At 52.3% G+C, this 13,535-nt stretch overlaps 1 protein-coding gene across 5 annotated transcripts in view; it reads right to left on the bottom strand.

Moving 5' to 3' along the window:
* Positions 1-51: 51 nt before the first annotated feature.
* Positions 52-13,535, bottom strand: part of Il34 (interleukin 34) — a 64,473-nt gene continuing 50,989 nt past the window's right edge. For 2 of the 5 annotated variants that reach the window (XM_004842886.4, XM_087204629.1), the window contains exons 2-7: positions 11,220-11,625; positions 5,780-6,779; positions 4,974-5,051; positions 4,629-4,790; positions 1,023-1,158; positions 52-611 (exon numbers count right to left, since the gene is read on the bottom strand). In XM_004842886.4, coding sequence (XP_004842943.1) covers positions 499-611; positions 1,023-1,158; positions 4,629-4,790; positions 4,974-5,051; positions 5,780-6,025 — 735 coding nt within the window. In that variant the 5' untranslated portion in view covers positions 6,026-6,779; positions 11,220-11,625 and the 3' untranslated portion in view covers positions 52-498. The remainder of the gene's footprint in view (positions 612-1,022; positions 1,159-4,628; positions 4,791-4,973; positions 5,052-5,779; positions 6,780-11,219; positions 11,626-13,535) is intronic. The other 3 variants (XM_004842888.4, XM_087204650.1, XM_021256719.2) reach the window with 2 other exon arrangements.

Raw genomic sequence — 13,535 nt, 5'->3', positions numbered from 1 at the left:
CCTTGGCCAGCCAAGTTCACCATCACAGATGCAAAGCAAGCCAAACCAAACCAAACCAAAAACAGCGGGTGTTTAATAGAAAAAAAATGAGAATAGCATCCACTGTGGCAAGATGTGGCATTTTGGCTTGGCCCTCAGTGCCACCTGGCTGGAAAGCCACGGTGAGTCCTGGAGTCCTACGTGGTCCCTGCATCTCTGCTGCCGCCTCGAAGCACAGCTCCGGCTCCAGCGACCACAGGAGACTTCAGCACCACCTGCAGCCCAGCCGGGGGCCCCAGCCCCTGCCATTCCACGGGAGATGGAGTCAGGTCAGAAGGCAGAAACCGCTGAGCCCACCTCCAGCTCAGGGGGCTTCTCCGAAGTCTCAGGCCTGGCCCAGCTCCTGGGACTCAAGTCTCCCCACACACGACCAACATACAGGAGCCTCAGGCCCAGAGACCTCAGCCCCGGGGCCCAGCAGCACTTAGGCCCAGGGAGCCGGGCGGGCAGGGGCCAGGCCTAGGTTGGAGGGTACAAGTGGGTGGCTGCACATTGCAACAAGGGCTCTGGACTGTGAGCCTGAGGACTTGGCACCTCACAGTCCTGCCAGTTTAGGACGGGGCTTTGTTTACCTGTAAGGGGCAGAGAGAGAAAAAGACTGCAGGAGACATGAAGCACCACCCCGCCAAGCCACCTTTTTTTTTTTTTTTTTTTGCATTACTGGGGATTGAACCTAGCAAGTGCTGCATTACTACCCCTCCAGTCCTTTTTCAATTTTTATTTTGAGACAGGGTCTTTCTAAATTGCCCTGGCTTGTGAGCTTGTGAGCCTCCTGCTTCAGCCTACCAAATAGCTGGGATTTTAGGCATGCACCATGGCACTCACAAGCCACGCATTCTTTCTTGTCTATACTCAGGGCCCATCTTGGCTTCCAGAAGTGGGCTGTCACTCTGGACAAAAAGTGTGTACCCAGGAGGGTGCCGCCCTGGGCCCAGACACTGGCCTCCTGCCCCTCCCAGCCCCACCCACTGGGAGCTCCTTACAGCAAGAGCAGTACAACAGCTCCATGACCCGGAAGCAGTTGTCCATCAGGGCTTTGGGCCTCACCAGCTTCAGGCTCAGGCCTGGGGTGCTGAGGACCGACAACACGGCTTCCACCTTGGGGCCGATCTCCACATCCTGCAAAGGAGCAAACTGAGCCACACTGCACAAGAACTGTGGGGCCGTCTGGCCTGGTGTTGCCCCAGACTTCCTGTGACCAGGAGCCTATGAACTGTGTCTCAGGTCTCTGGCATATGGGGGCATTCAGTTGTTTTTTTATTTTTGGAGGGTTTTTTTTTTTAGAAATAGGGTCTCTAAACTCTCACAGCAATCCTCCTGCTTCAGCCTCCTGAGTGCTAGAATTATAGGTGTGTACCACCACACCTAGCTCTCCTTTATTTTATTTTATTATTTTGTGATTGGGTCTTACTAAATTGTCCAGGTGGAACTCCAACTTGCTACTCTCCTGCTTCAGCCTCCCAATTGCTGGGATTATAGACATGTGCCACTGCACCTGGCCAATTTGTGCTTTAAGCCTCCAAGTTTGGCCTCATTTGTTAGAGCACCCTAGGAAAAGCCACACAGAATTACCTTGTGACCAAAATCCCACTCCTCAGTGGATGTACCCAAAGAATTGAAAACAGGGACTTAAACACATACTTGTAAATCCATGTTCACAGCAGCATTTTTCCCAACAGCCAAAAGCTAGACACAACCCAAGGCAAACAGATAAACCAGATGTGGCATCTACACGAATGGAATATTATTTGGCCATAAAAAGGAAAGAATTTCTAAGACATGCTATGACATGGAGGAATGTTTTTTAGTGCTGGGATCAAACTCAGGGCCTCACATATGTGAGGCAAGCCTAATGGATTAAAAAAATTTTTTTCTCCATACTGGGGATTTAATCCAGGGCCTTTGTCCTTAGCTCTTTTTTTTTTTTTTTCTTTTGAGTCAGGGTCTCATTAAGTCACTAAGTTGCCCAGACTGAAATCCTCCTCTCTTTCCTCCTGCCTCAGCCTCCCAGAGATCTGGGACTGATGGGTGAATCTGGAAAATATGGGAAGTGCAAGCCACCAGACTTGAAAGGTCAATACTGCATGATTCCCCCTGTATGCAGTACCGAAAAGAGGCAAAAATACGGTGACAAAAAGCAGATGACAGGGGGCTGGGGGTTTAGCTCAGTGGTTCCACCGCCTGCCTCGCAAGCACAAGGTCCCCAAGTTTGATCCCCGGTACCATAAAAAAAAAAAAAAAGCAGATGACAGGTCACCAGGGTTGCAGAGAGGCAGAAAATGGGAAGTGAGTGCTTCATGGATAGTTTCTGTTCAGGGTAATAGAAGGTTCTAGAAATGGGCAAACATGATGGTTGCCTGACACTGTAAATAGAATTAATGTCACTAAGGTGTACAACTTAAAAACGGTCAAATGAAAAAAGAAAGGTCAGATGGCAGATTTTATATTAGAAACATGCTCCCTCGAAGCCCATTCCCCATGGTCCCTATCTAGAATCTGCTTCTTCTTTTTTGTTTTTTTCTTTTTTTTATGAGGAAACTTAACAAAAGCAAGAGGGGGAAATGCAGGACCAGAACAATGTGGACCTGGAATCCCGGCATCTCCAAATAGATGAGGACATTAAATTAAGTTGTAGAATCAATTCTACAGCTACCATAGGTACCATTTCAGACTTCATTTCAACCACTTTTGCTCACAAATGACAGATCTGCCAGGGCATGGAGGCACACCCTGTGACCCCAGCACTCCTGGAGGATGAGGCAGGAGGATTGCAAGTTTAAGCCCAGCCTGGGAAACAGGGACTTAGTGAGACTCTAGCTCAAAATTTTAAAAAGATGAGGATGTGGCCCAATGTGAAGACCCCAGTTGGAATATATATATATATTTATTTTTTTTTTTTCACCCCTGAAGCCCAGAGGTGAAACAACTTGTTCAAAGCTACGTAACTGGAAACAGGTTGGTTTTTCTTTTTATGGTACCAGGGATCAAACTCGGGACCTTCTGCTTGTGAGGCAGGTGGTGTGGAAACAGCTTTATCCAATTCCCAGGCCAGACCTCCTACATTATATGACCACTGGGTGATTAACAAACAAAGAAAATCTGAATGGTAGTTTTTCTCTAAGTGCAATCCATCTTAAAAACTAGGTCGTGGCTACTAACAGTGTCAGAAGAGAGGTGTGAACCAAGAATAGTGGTACACATCTGTAATCCCAGGAGGCTGAGGCAGGAGCATCGCTGTGAATTTGAGGCCAACCTAGGCTACATAGTGAGTGAGTTCAAGGCCAGCTTGGACAACATAGCAAGATGCTAACAAGAAAAACAAGGAAGAACAGAGATGTAAAAGCTGGCTATAGGGCTGGGGTGTAGCTCAGGGGTTCAGTCTCCAGCACCAAAAAATAAAATAACAATAATAAAAGAATCCCTATGTGCACTACTTTAACCAAGAGAGGCCAGCCTGGTGGAGGGGGGGGGGCTCATATCCTGCTTTTCAACTCCCACGTCTTTGTTTTCAGCCAGAAATGCCCTGGAGGGAAAGCAAGGGTGGAAATGTCCCCTCCACACCCCAAGCAGCCCCTCCCCCTCCCCGGGGGCTCCTTTTGCCTGGGCACCTACTTGCCCAGGGGCACGAGCCCCCAAAGAGTCAGCTGGGCACCCCGACTCTGTAGGGATGGGAGGGGCCCCTTCCGGGCCATTGGGCTGGTCGTAGGCAGCTGCAAAAATAGCCACTGCTGCCCAAGCCCTTGCCTCCCGGATGCTCACAGTTGGTGCTGGAAGCTCTGGGCCTGGTGGGCAGATGAGCCCAGGCAGCTGGCCGAGGTGGTGGCAGGTGGGACCCAGGACAGGTGTGCACCAAGGGCCTGAGCAGGGCTGTTGAGGACAGGTGGTCTTCCTGGGGACACGATGATTCCGTCGCCTTACTTTTTTAGTATGACTTGGGCTTTGTGGAGGGTTCAGATCAACCTTGTTGTGTAGGAAGGAGCCTCTTTTTCTTTTTAGTTAACTCAAGCCTTAGTCATCAAGGGTCACACCCTGTGTTGGAGTGCTCTGGGTTTTGACAAATGCACACTGTCATGTGCCCCTATTAATGTGTGATATAGAATAGTTCCACTGTCCTAGAAAATCCCATGCTCCACCTAGTTGTTCTTCCTCCCCACAAAGGAGCCTTGTTTCTTAGACATAGAAAAATTCCTCCAGGCTGGATGGCACGCACTGGGAGGCTGAGGCAGGAGGATTGTGAGTCCCAGCCCAGCCTGAGCGACTCAATCACTTAGAAATAAATACCGTTTCAAAAAAAAGAAAGAAAGGTCTGGGGATATAGTTCAGTACAAAGCCCCTGGGTTCAATCCAAAAGAGAAAGAGAAAAGAAAATTCAGAGGCTCCCATGACTTGCTCAGCAGGCCCCAGAGCCTAGAACAGTCTCAGGCACCCTGCCTGCCCCACCAGGCTCTTCTTCTCCAGGCTCCTTTGCCCGCCCCCTTCCCATTCCTGCACCCTCGGGACACCCCAGAGCTCTCCTGGGCTTCCCTCTTCCCTCTGCAGCTGTGCCCACCCTCTAGCCCCCCAAGCCCACACACTCGAGCCCAGCTCACCCTGAGGTCCCGATACACGTTCATCAGCAGCGTCTGCACCTCCTCCAGGTACTTCCAGGACGGGTGGCCCTCTAGCAGCACGTCCTGCACTGACTCGGTGGTGCTGAGACTCACCAAGACCCACAGGTACCGCAGCTCCTGCTCACTCACCCGGGCCCTCCTCTGCAGAGACAGGAGAGTCCCTGGAACCCCCAGATGAGGCCCATGGGCTGTGACCTCTCATCCCCTGCAAGGGAGCCACCACGGGTACCCACTGGGGCAACCTTGGGCCGGGTCAAGGGCAGAGACAGGGCCCAGAGGGATCGAGGGAGGCAGGGGTCACCCCAGCTGGCAGGGGGTCCTCACCAGCCTGCTGACGTTAGCGATTCTGAGCACCCCCTCATAAGGCACGCTGATCTTGTAGTTGATGGGGAAGTAGTGTTTCTAGGAGGCACAGCAACAAACCATGAGGTCAGAGGCAGGCACGGCTTGGACAGGTAGCCCCAGGCAGGATGAATGGTGAGGTCAGAGGGGGGCCCAGGCTGATCCCCATGACAGCAGAGGGGTCCTCTAGGGAGAAGGCAGGCCTGGCTCCCAACTGGGCTGAAGACAGACTCAGGCAAAGTGAAACCAAAGACCACGACCTCCCTGGTGAGGCTGAGGTTTCAGGTCCAAGATGCGGCCCTGCTATGTCAAGGACCGGGCATCCTGAGCAAGGGACATGCTGTAAAGCTTACTGTGGCAGTGGCTGCACAACTCTGTGGACCCCCAAAACCAAGCAGCTGTACAATTCAAATGGGTGGATTCCGTGGAATTTGATTTATATCTCAATAAAACCATTTTTAGAAGCAGACATATAGAGCCAACTCTTGAAAAAGAACGATACATTTCAATTTGTCAGTCTTTGTCTCTCCCGATAATGATCCTGGGGTTTGAGTCCCTGAGGTCCACTCCAGCAATCAAAGGTCTGGGAGAGGGACAAGGGTTCTGGGAGCTGGCAGGAGGGAGCAGAGGACAGGCTAGACATGGGCTAGGGGTTGGGGAATGGTAGACAGAGAGCTGTGGTGACTCGGGGCTGACACAGGCCAAGGAGGCCCTCCATGTCCAGAGCCCTGCGCCAGGTGAGCTGCTGGGCTTGGGAATGGGGACTTGGCAGGTGTATGTGTGGTTACCATGTACTGAAGCCGGTTCTTGTACTGCAGCTTGTCCCGAAGGTAGCCAGTGGCAGTGCACCCCTTATTCTGAGTCAAAGGCCACACCTTCAGGCCCTCGGTCCCCAAGGCCACACCAAGGAGGATCCCAAGATCTGCAGACCACACCCAACAAGAGCACATGAGCACCAGGCACCGTGTTCCCACCGCCCCAGGGTGCAAAGCTGTACCCACTGTCACCCATTTTCTTGGGTTGCAAGTACTCATGGGAAAGGGGCAGCAGGTGCAGAGCCCCAGGGAGCCTTCCCACCACCCATAGTCCCAGTGCCTTCCTAGGCCTGGGCCCCAGATCAGCAAGGACAGGCAACTGTGAGCTGTCCCGTGGTGACCAGTGTCTACCCCACAGGCCCAAGGCTGGCCTCCAGTCTCCCCCAGCTCCTGGCCCGTGAGACAGGCACGTCCTTCTTCTCCAGCTCAGCCTCTCCTCCAGGGTGACGTGTTCAAAGCCTGTTGCTGGATTTTCCATCCAGAGATCCAGATGTGGATTCTACTTCTAACTCTAAAAGTGACTCTAACGACCTAAAGGACTCTCTTCCCTGCTCTGCCTGACATCCGCCATTAAATGCCCCAGTGGTCTGCAGCACTTTTCCCTTCCGTGGCTGTGGGATGCGAAGCTGATCTCACAAGGACTGTACCTGTGACCAATAAGCGGCCATCCTTTGAAACATTACCTGCCTTTACCACTGGGGGCCACTGTGACCTCAAAAACAGCCCCGGCCGCTCTGGACAGAAAACAACTGACTGCAATTTGAGTAGGGGTTCAGTGGATCAGAGAAGAAAGAACAAAACATAAAAGGCCAAGATGTATGAAAATATCAAACTCACTAATGAAAGAAATAAATTCACATTAAAACAATTAGATAGCTGGACACGGTGGCACCTGCTTGCAGTCTCAGCTTCTCAAGAGGTGAAGGAAGGAAGATCAAAAGTTTGAGGCCAGCCTGGGCAACTCAGTGAGATCCTGTCACAAAATAAAAAATAAAAAGGTCTGGGGGTGTAGCTAACTGCTGGAGAACTTCCCTAACTCACTCAAGGCCCTGGGTTCAATCCCCAATACCATTAAAAAAAATTAGATGCCACTTTTTATCTATTGAAATGGAAAGGTTTTTCATCTATCAAAATGGGACTGTTTGTTTTGTTTTATTAATATCTCATGCTGGGCAAGTAGTGAAGCAGGTGTTGTCATCCTGGAAAGCAATTTGGCAAGTTTTGTTATTAATGGATTTAATCACGTCCACACCCTTTGGCCCACTAAACTCATGAATTGGAAGGAAAACAAGAAAGAGAGTAATAACCAAAATATTTATGGATAAAGACTTACTACTGCCGCATTATTTTATAATAGTGAAAATCTGTAAATGGCCAAGACATTACGTATGAATGAATGTAGCCAGTAAAAATCACATTTCCAAGGAATGACATGTTTACATAATGAGAAAAATATGTAAGATATGCTCAATGACATTTTTTTTTTGGTACCCGGGATGGAACTCAGGACCTTGCACTTGCGAGGCAGGCAGTGGAGCCACTGAGCTAAATCCCCAGCCCCTTTAGTGACATTTTTATAAAGCATGATCCAGCTGTGCGGAATCGCACACTCCTGTAACCTCAGCACTCTGAAAGGCTGAGGCAGGAGCACTGCAAGTTCAACCCCAGTCTACACAACTTAGTGATTTAGCAAGACCTTGCCTCAAAATAAAAAATTTATAAAAGGGGGAGTGGGAGTGCCGAGGCCCTGGGTTCAGCCTCCAGTATTAGAAAATAAAATTTAAAAAGATAAATAAAAGCATGACCTGATACTACCCACATACATAGCAGGACTTGAATTTTGTTCCTTGTTTCCGTGAGTATGTGTGGAAAGAGTTGTAGAAGGAAATACACCAAATCTATGGGAGTTTTTTTTTATGTTCTTTATATTTTGCAGGATATTTTTTATTCTCTACAGTCAATATACATACTTATTCTCAGAAGTAGTAAATAGCCTCATTTTTAAATTTTGTTTTGTTTTTCTAAAAGTAGCCAGGCAGGCTGAGGCACCTCCCTGACCCATCCCTGCCCTGAGTGCTCACTTCCTGGCACCTTGGAAGCTTTTGTCCGTCACCCTGCTGGCCTGGCCACTTTACCTCTTGGTCACCTCCTTTCCTCCCCTAATTTCACCTTACTCAGATCCTGCTAGCCCTGGGCCTTTGCACCTGCCAGGACCCCTCACAGAGCGCCCTTCCTCAACCCTGTCTTCAGGTCTACTGAGCCTTGTGTGGGCTGCAGCCACCTGCCCTTCCCTTCCACAGAACCCTAACAATCACACTTTTTTGCAAGGTTTCAAGTTGGCGATAATCTGTCTTGAACTTCTCCTCTCCCATGTACCTGAGACAGTAGTGGGCCCAAGAAACAGACAAGCACAAACCAAACCTGTGTTTCCCTCTTTGGCATCAATCAGCTTGCCTTCTGTCCCTAACTCATAAAGCCTCTCTGCCTGGCACCCACCCCTGGAGGTCAAGATTGTTCATCCGGGGCTTTTGCTCCTGCTCCACCGAGCCCTGCTATCGCCTCACACTGCAGACCTCTTCCAAAGTCTCACTGGGACTCTTTCCCCCCAGCCCAGGGTCTCCCCTGCTTCTACCAGCACCCCCGACCCCTCTCTCAGGACCACGTCCAGTTCACTCATTACCTGACCAGGCCACTTAACCCTGGCATGAATCCCTAATGCCAGTGTCCACAGCAGGGTCTGCCTCGCTGAACACAGCACGCCTGAATTTTGGGGTTCACCTCCAGCTGTGGAAATGGGAGCTGGCATATGAATGCCCTGGGGAGCTGCTTGAGGCCCTGATAGCCCAGCCCTGCTGCACTCTGACCTAGCAGGTCTAGGGTGAGGCCAGGGCATGTCCCCTTGGGACAAGTTCCCAGGTAAAGTTGTGGCCACTGGTCCGGGGACACACTTTAGGGACCACAGACCAGGGCTCGGGAGGTAGCTCAGTGATACAGTGCTTGCCCAGCAGGCACATGGCCCTGGATCCAATCCTCAGTATTGCAAACAAAACAAAACAAACAAACAAAAGCACAGCCCTAGAGTTACTGGTATCCCGAGGGCCATACCTGACCTACCAGGATTGCACAGAGAAATTCAAATTTCCATGGGAATAAAAAGAGTATTTCTAAAGTGGGTGTGGCAATGCATGGCTATAATCCTAGTTCTCAGGAAGCTGAGCTGGGAGGATTTCAAGTTTGAGGCCAGCCTGGGCTACAGTGAGACTTTTAACTCTCCCCCTACACACACACACACACACACACACACACACACACACACACACAATTAAATAAAATAAATAAAATTAAAGGAGTGTTCCTGTCTACACTGAGTGCAACAGTCACCCCAGGCTGTCCACTCCATCCCCAAGTCCTACTCCAGAAACTGGTTTCTCTGCAGCCTTCAGGACCTGCCAACTGCATGGCCTCAAGACAGGTACTGGGTCTTCAAGAGCCACAGCACCTCAGCCTGGCCCAGCTGAGCACATTGTTGTCCCAGGAAAGCCTGGGGCGAGGCCCCTTGACGTCTGCAGCTGGGCCACCATTTCCATTTTCAGCTTCTTCTCTGCTGCCTCCACCAGGAGAAACGGGGACCAGGCAGAAACAGCACAGTCAAAACCTTGAGTGGGTGACACCTGTCACCCCAGGGCCCGTACAGGCAGGTGCACTGTTGACCCTGGTAAGGAGCCCCCTCCACCCTCCCTGCAGAGATGAGAGCCCGAAGGACAGACTCGAAGGCTGAAGAAAGACTGATGCAGGGCGCTCCCTTCCTGGTGCCCCGGCCCTGGTGGTGGCAGGTAGAAGGGGGCAACCGTGCCCTCCCCAAGTTGACCCTCTGTGCAGTGACAAATGAGGCTTGTCACCCCCACCCTCATGCATCCCCCCAGTTCGTACTCACTGGAAACCCAGAGTGTGACCTTATTTGGGAGTAGGGCCTTTGCAGATGTCACTGAGCGAAGGATCTACAGATGGAAACATCCTCGGCCCTAACTCCAGTGCCTGGTGTCCTGGTGAGAAGAGGAGAGGACACAGAGGCACACAGAGGGAAAGGCAGGCAAAGACCGAGCCAAGGAACATCGGGAGCCACCATTAGCTGCAGACGACAGAAGGAGCCTCCCCAGAGCCGTGGGTTGCGGCATGCCTAGCCCGCACCCCGATTTCACACCTCTAGTCCCAGGTCGGTGAAACAGTACATTCTGTTGTCCTGAGCCACCCAACTTGCACTGCATTCCCCAGCCAGTCCTTGCCCAGCCCTGAGAGCTGCCTCCTGGAGCTTTCGGCCCACTCATTCCCCCTCCACCTTGGGAACCGACCCTCATTCCCTCAGCCCGGATGGCTGCAGGCGACTCCTACCAGTACCACCGGAAGGAGACCTCCAGCCATGCTCCCACCCAGCCCCAGGGCTCGCCGGTATCTCAGGCAGTCTCTGCTCAGCCTTCAAGGCCTCAGCCAGCCGGCCCACTAAGGCTCTGCAGCCTGGCTCCTCCCAGCGCCCCACTGAGCCTCTGCCCACACTGTGCCCTCTGCCTGGACCCTGTCCCCCAGCCCTTCGTCTGCCTGAATGGACACAGCCCTGCCTGTACCGCCTCGCCCACACTGCTTCCCCTGCTCCTCAACACCCGGAAATCCAGAACACTGGGTCACTCCTGGGCACCTAGCTCCGAGCCAGCCGCAGAGCCGAGAGGCGAGGTCCTCACTGCACAGCTGTCACTCTCAGTGGGCCATGGGCGGCCCAGAGAAATGTGTTCAGTCGGAGGAGTTGGTGACACTGAGTCTGGGGCCTGCGGGGCACGTGGTCTGCCCTCCCACCCGCCAGGCACAACAGCTCTCCAGTTCCTCCCTGTTTTTATTCCTGTGCTCATGTGAACTTATTTTTCTTTTTATATACAGCACTGTTAGCTTCCTGCTTTTTGGTTCTGTTTTGTCGTGAAGGGAGGGCCTGAGGGGAGCGGGCTGTCTCTCCGGGCTCCTGGACGCACGTGTCCCACCTGTCTCGGATCCCTGATCCCCACCCCACCGCCAGCCACACCCAGGAGGACAAAAATCTCTCTGCCACCTCCGCCCCACCGTGCTCCCCAGTGCCACTGAGTCCACAGGGGTGAAACGCTGCCACCCACCACAGTGGCTCCCCATTCTGTAGCCACCGACTGCACCCTCCCAGCCAGGGCTCATGCCCAGCTTGCCCTTCTGAGCCTGGGGCCAGGGGCAGGCAGGGCAAAGGGCAGCCGTGGGGTCCCTGTCCCCAAGGCTGCCTACAGTGAGACTGGAAGCATCTCGACTTCTTGCCATCAAGAACACCCTGGTTACCATGGCTACAGCAGAGCCCACTCTGGCCTGAGGCCTCCCAGGGAGGGTCTCCAGGGACCCCAGTACTCACAGTGCAGCCAGGCGAGTCCCCGGGGCATGGTGGTACACTGGGTCCCCCGAGAGCAGTGGAGCTGTCCCCAGCGGTGTGTGCAAAGGCCTGAGCGGTGCCTACATGGCCTTCTATTAGTAGAGGTGGCCACCAAGTCCAGGAAAGGCGGACCAGGAGGTGCTGCCGGACAGCAGGCAGAGGGGGGATGCTCCTGGGCACAGCGGCCCTATCTGCCTGGCAGGGCAGAGGACAGCGTGGGGGCAACGGCTGCCAGTCCCATACAGCCCAGGAGCTGGTGCCAGCCAGCAGCCTCGGGGTCTTCCCTCCAGAGGAAGAGGAGAGTCCCCAGCAGGCCCCTCGGAATCTGGGGCTGGATGGCGCTTTCTCTGATTTCCCCGACTGCAGCTGCTCAGTGTGAAGTCTGGCTCTGGAAAAAGAAGGAGGAGAGAAACTGATTATGTAAGAGCCGTGCTGCCACTCAGCCATCAGCGAGGCACGGAGGACCCGCGGCACTCGCAGTGCCTGCTGCCTGCACCAGGTCACCCTGCCCCTGCTGCTGCCACCTGGGGGACACAGGCTCACACTCAGGACACCGGAACGGCTGCCCCAGCTGGAGTAAGCTGTGGTGACACTGGCTGGCTGGCAGCCTCAGGCGGGGACAAAAGCAAACCAAGAATGCACAGCAGTGGGCGCGCACTCCGGAGGCTGCCTGGACGAGGTGACATCAGATGACTCGGGCTGCAGGTAAGACGGAGAAGCCATAGATGATCCGCCCTCCACTCACCTCCAGACAAAGCCTCCTCCTCAAATCACTCCCAAGGCGCCTCCCCTGCCGGGTGAAGCTCTGACTGTCCAGTTACCTTTGACTTCCAGACAAGCAAAGACGTTTTCTAGTATAATTGTGTCATGAATATTGTCCCAAATATTGCATAGGGTATACTTATGCTAAAAAAAATTATTCATTGATGCCAGGCATGGTGGTGCACACCTGTAATCCCAACACGAGGGAGGCTGAAGCAGGAGGATTGTTGATAGTTTGAGGCCAGCCTGGGTTACATAGAGAGACCCTGTCTCACAAACAAAACAAATTACTCATTGTTTATCTGCTACTCCACATCATAATATATGATATCAAATTTATGTAATATATATTTCATATGTATCTTTTAACTAGATTTGGCAACCTTATGATAATAGGGGAGCCCTTGGGGCTCTCTTTCTGACAGCTCACTAAATTATAGACCCAGGGCCAAGGCCTTTCTGTTCATTAAATCCTCAAAACTATTTAATGAGACCAAAAAAAACCATTTATCAGTGAGGAAACTGAGGCCCAGAAAGGTTAAGATCACGAAGTTTGTAAGAAATATGACAGGATTTTAGACTGGTTGTCCTTCTGGAAAGCCAATGCTCCTGGGGGCCCAGGCTTCTCGTGGTCATCCCATCTGTTGCTTGCTGGACTCTGTGAGGTGCAAAATTCTGTCTCCATTTTGTAGATAAGGCTGAGCTGGCCAGCAGCAGAGCCTGCTCTAGGCCTCAGTTTCTGACTGGCTTCTTGTCCGTCCCGTTAAGCCCTCCTGCCTCCCCTGTGGCCTGGGGAACATTGAGGGTGTGAAGGGCACCAGGTAGGATTTAGGGGTGCTCTCCTTTGTGGCATCCACTGCGCTCCCACAGAATGAACAGGAAGTGCTGGCCCTTGGTCAGAGCACTTCCTGGACACACGAGGCCCTGGGTTCTTTCCCCAGCACCCCAGCCGCCCTGCCCTTACAGTATCCACTCTCTAACTTTCACTACACTAACTTTCAGCTGTTTTTTTTTTTTCCAGGTTTATCAAGGTATAATTTACAGACAGAAAATTCACCTCTTTTCCCATGTATGATTTTAAGAATTTTGACAACTACATAAAGCCATGTAACCATGATAGTAATCACGGCATAAACCATTTCCATGCACCCAAGAAATTCCCCCTGCCACTGCGGCGTGAACACCTCCTCCCACTCAGCGCTAGACACAGCCCGTCTGGTTTCCAGCCAGTGCATTTCCCAGACTACCCCACACTGTCCCACACGATCCTGGGACACAGCCTTTCACCCCTCACTTCTTCCCCTTGGTGTGTGCGCTTGGGTCTCTGCCATGTCATCCCACGTGTCAGTGGTCCGCTCCTGTCCCTTGCTGAGCAGTAGTCCATTGTGTAAATGGACCATTGTGTGTCCACCCACCTGGCTGGCATTTGGGTTGCAGCCAGCCCTTGATGATAATAAACAAAGCCACCACAAGCCTCGGCACATAGGTTTTGGTATGGATGGAAGTTTCCATCCCTCTCAGGTCCCTCTGTAACTT

This window comes from Heterocephalus glaber, unplaced genomic scaffold (genome assembly GCF_053883595.1).
Source record: "Heterocephalus glaber isolate CG9 unplaced genomic scaffold, H.glaber_assembly_v1.0 deba00000071, whole genome shotgun sequence".
Taxonomy (NCBI): Eukaryota; Metazoa; Chordata; class Mammalia; order Rodentia; family Bathyergidae; genus Heterocephalus; species Heterocephalus glaber.
This window is presented reverse-complemented; position numbering and strand designations above follow the sequence as displayed.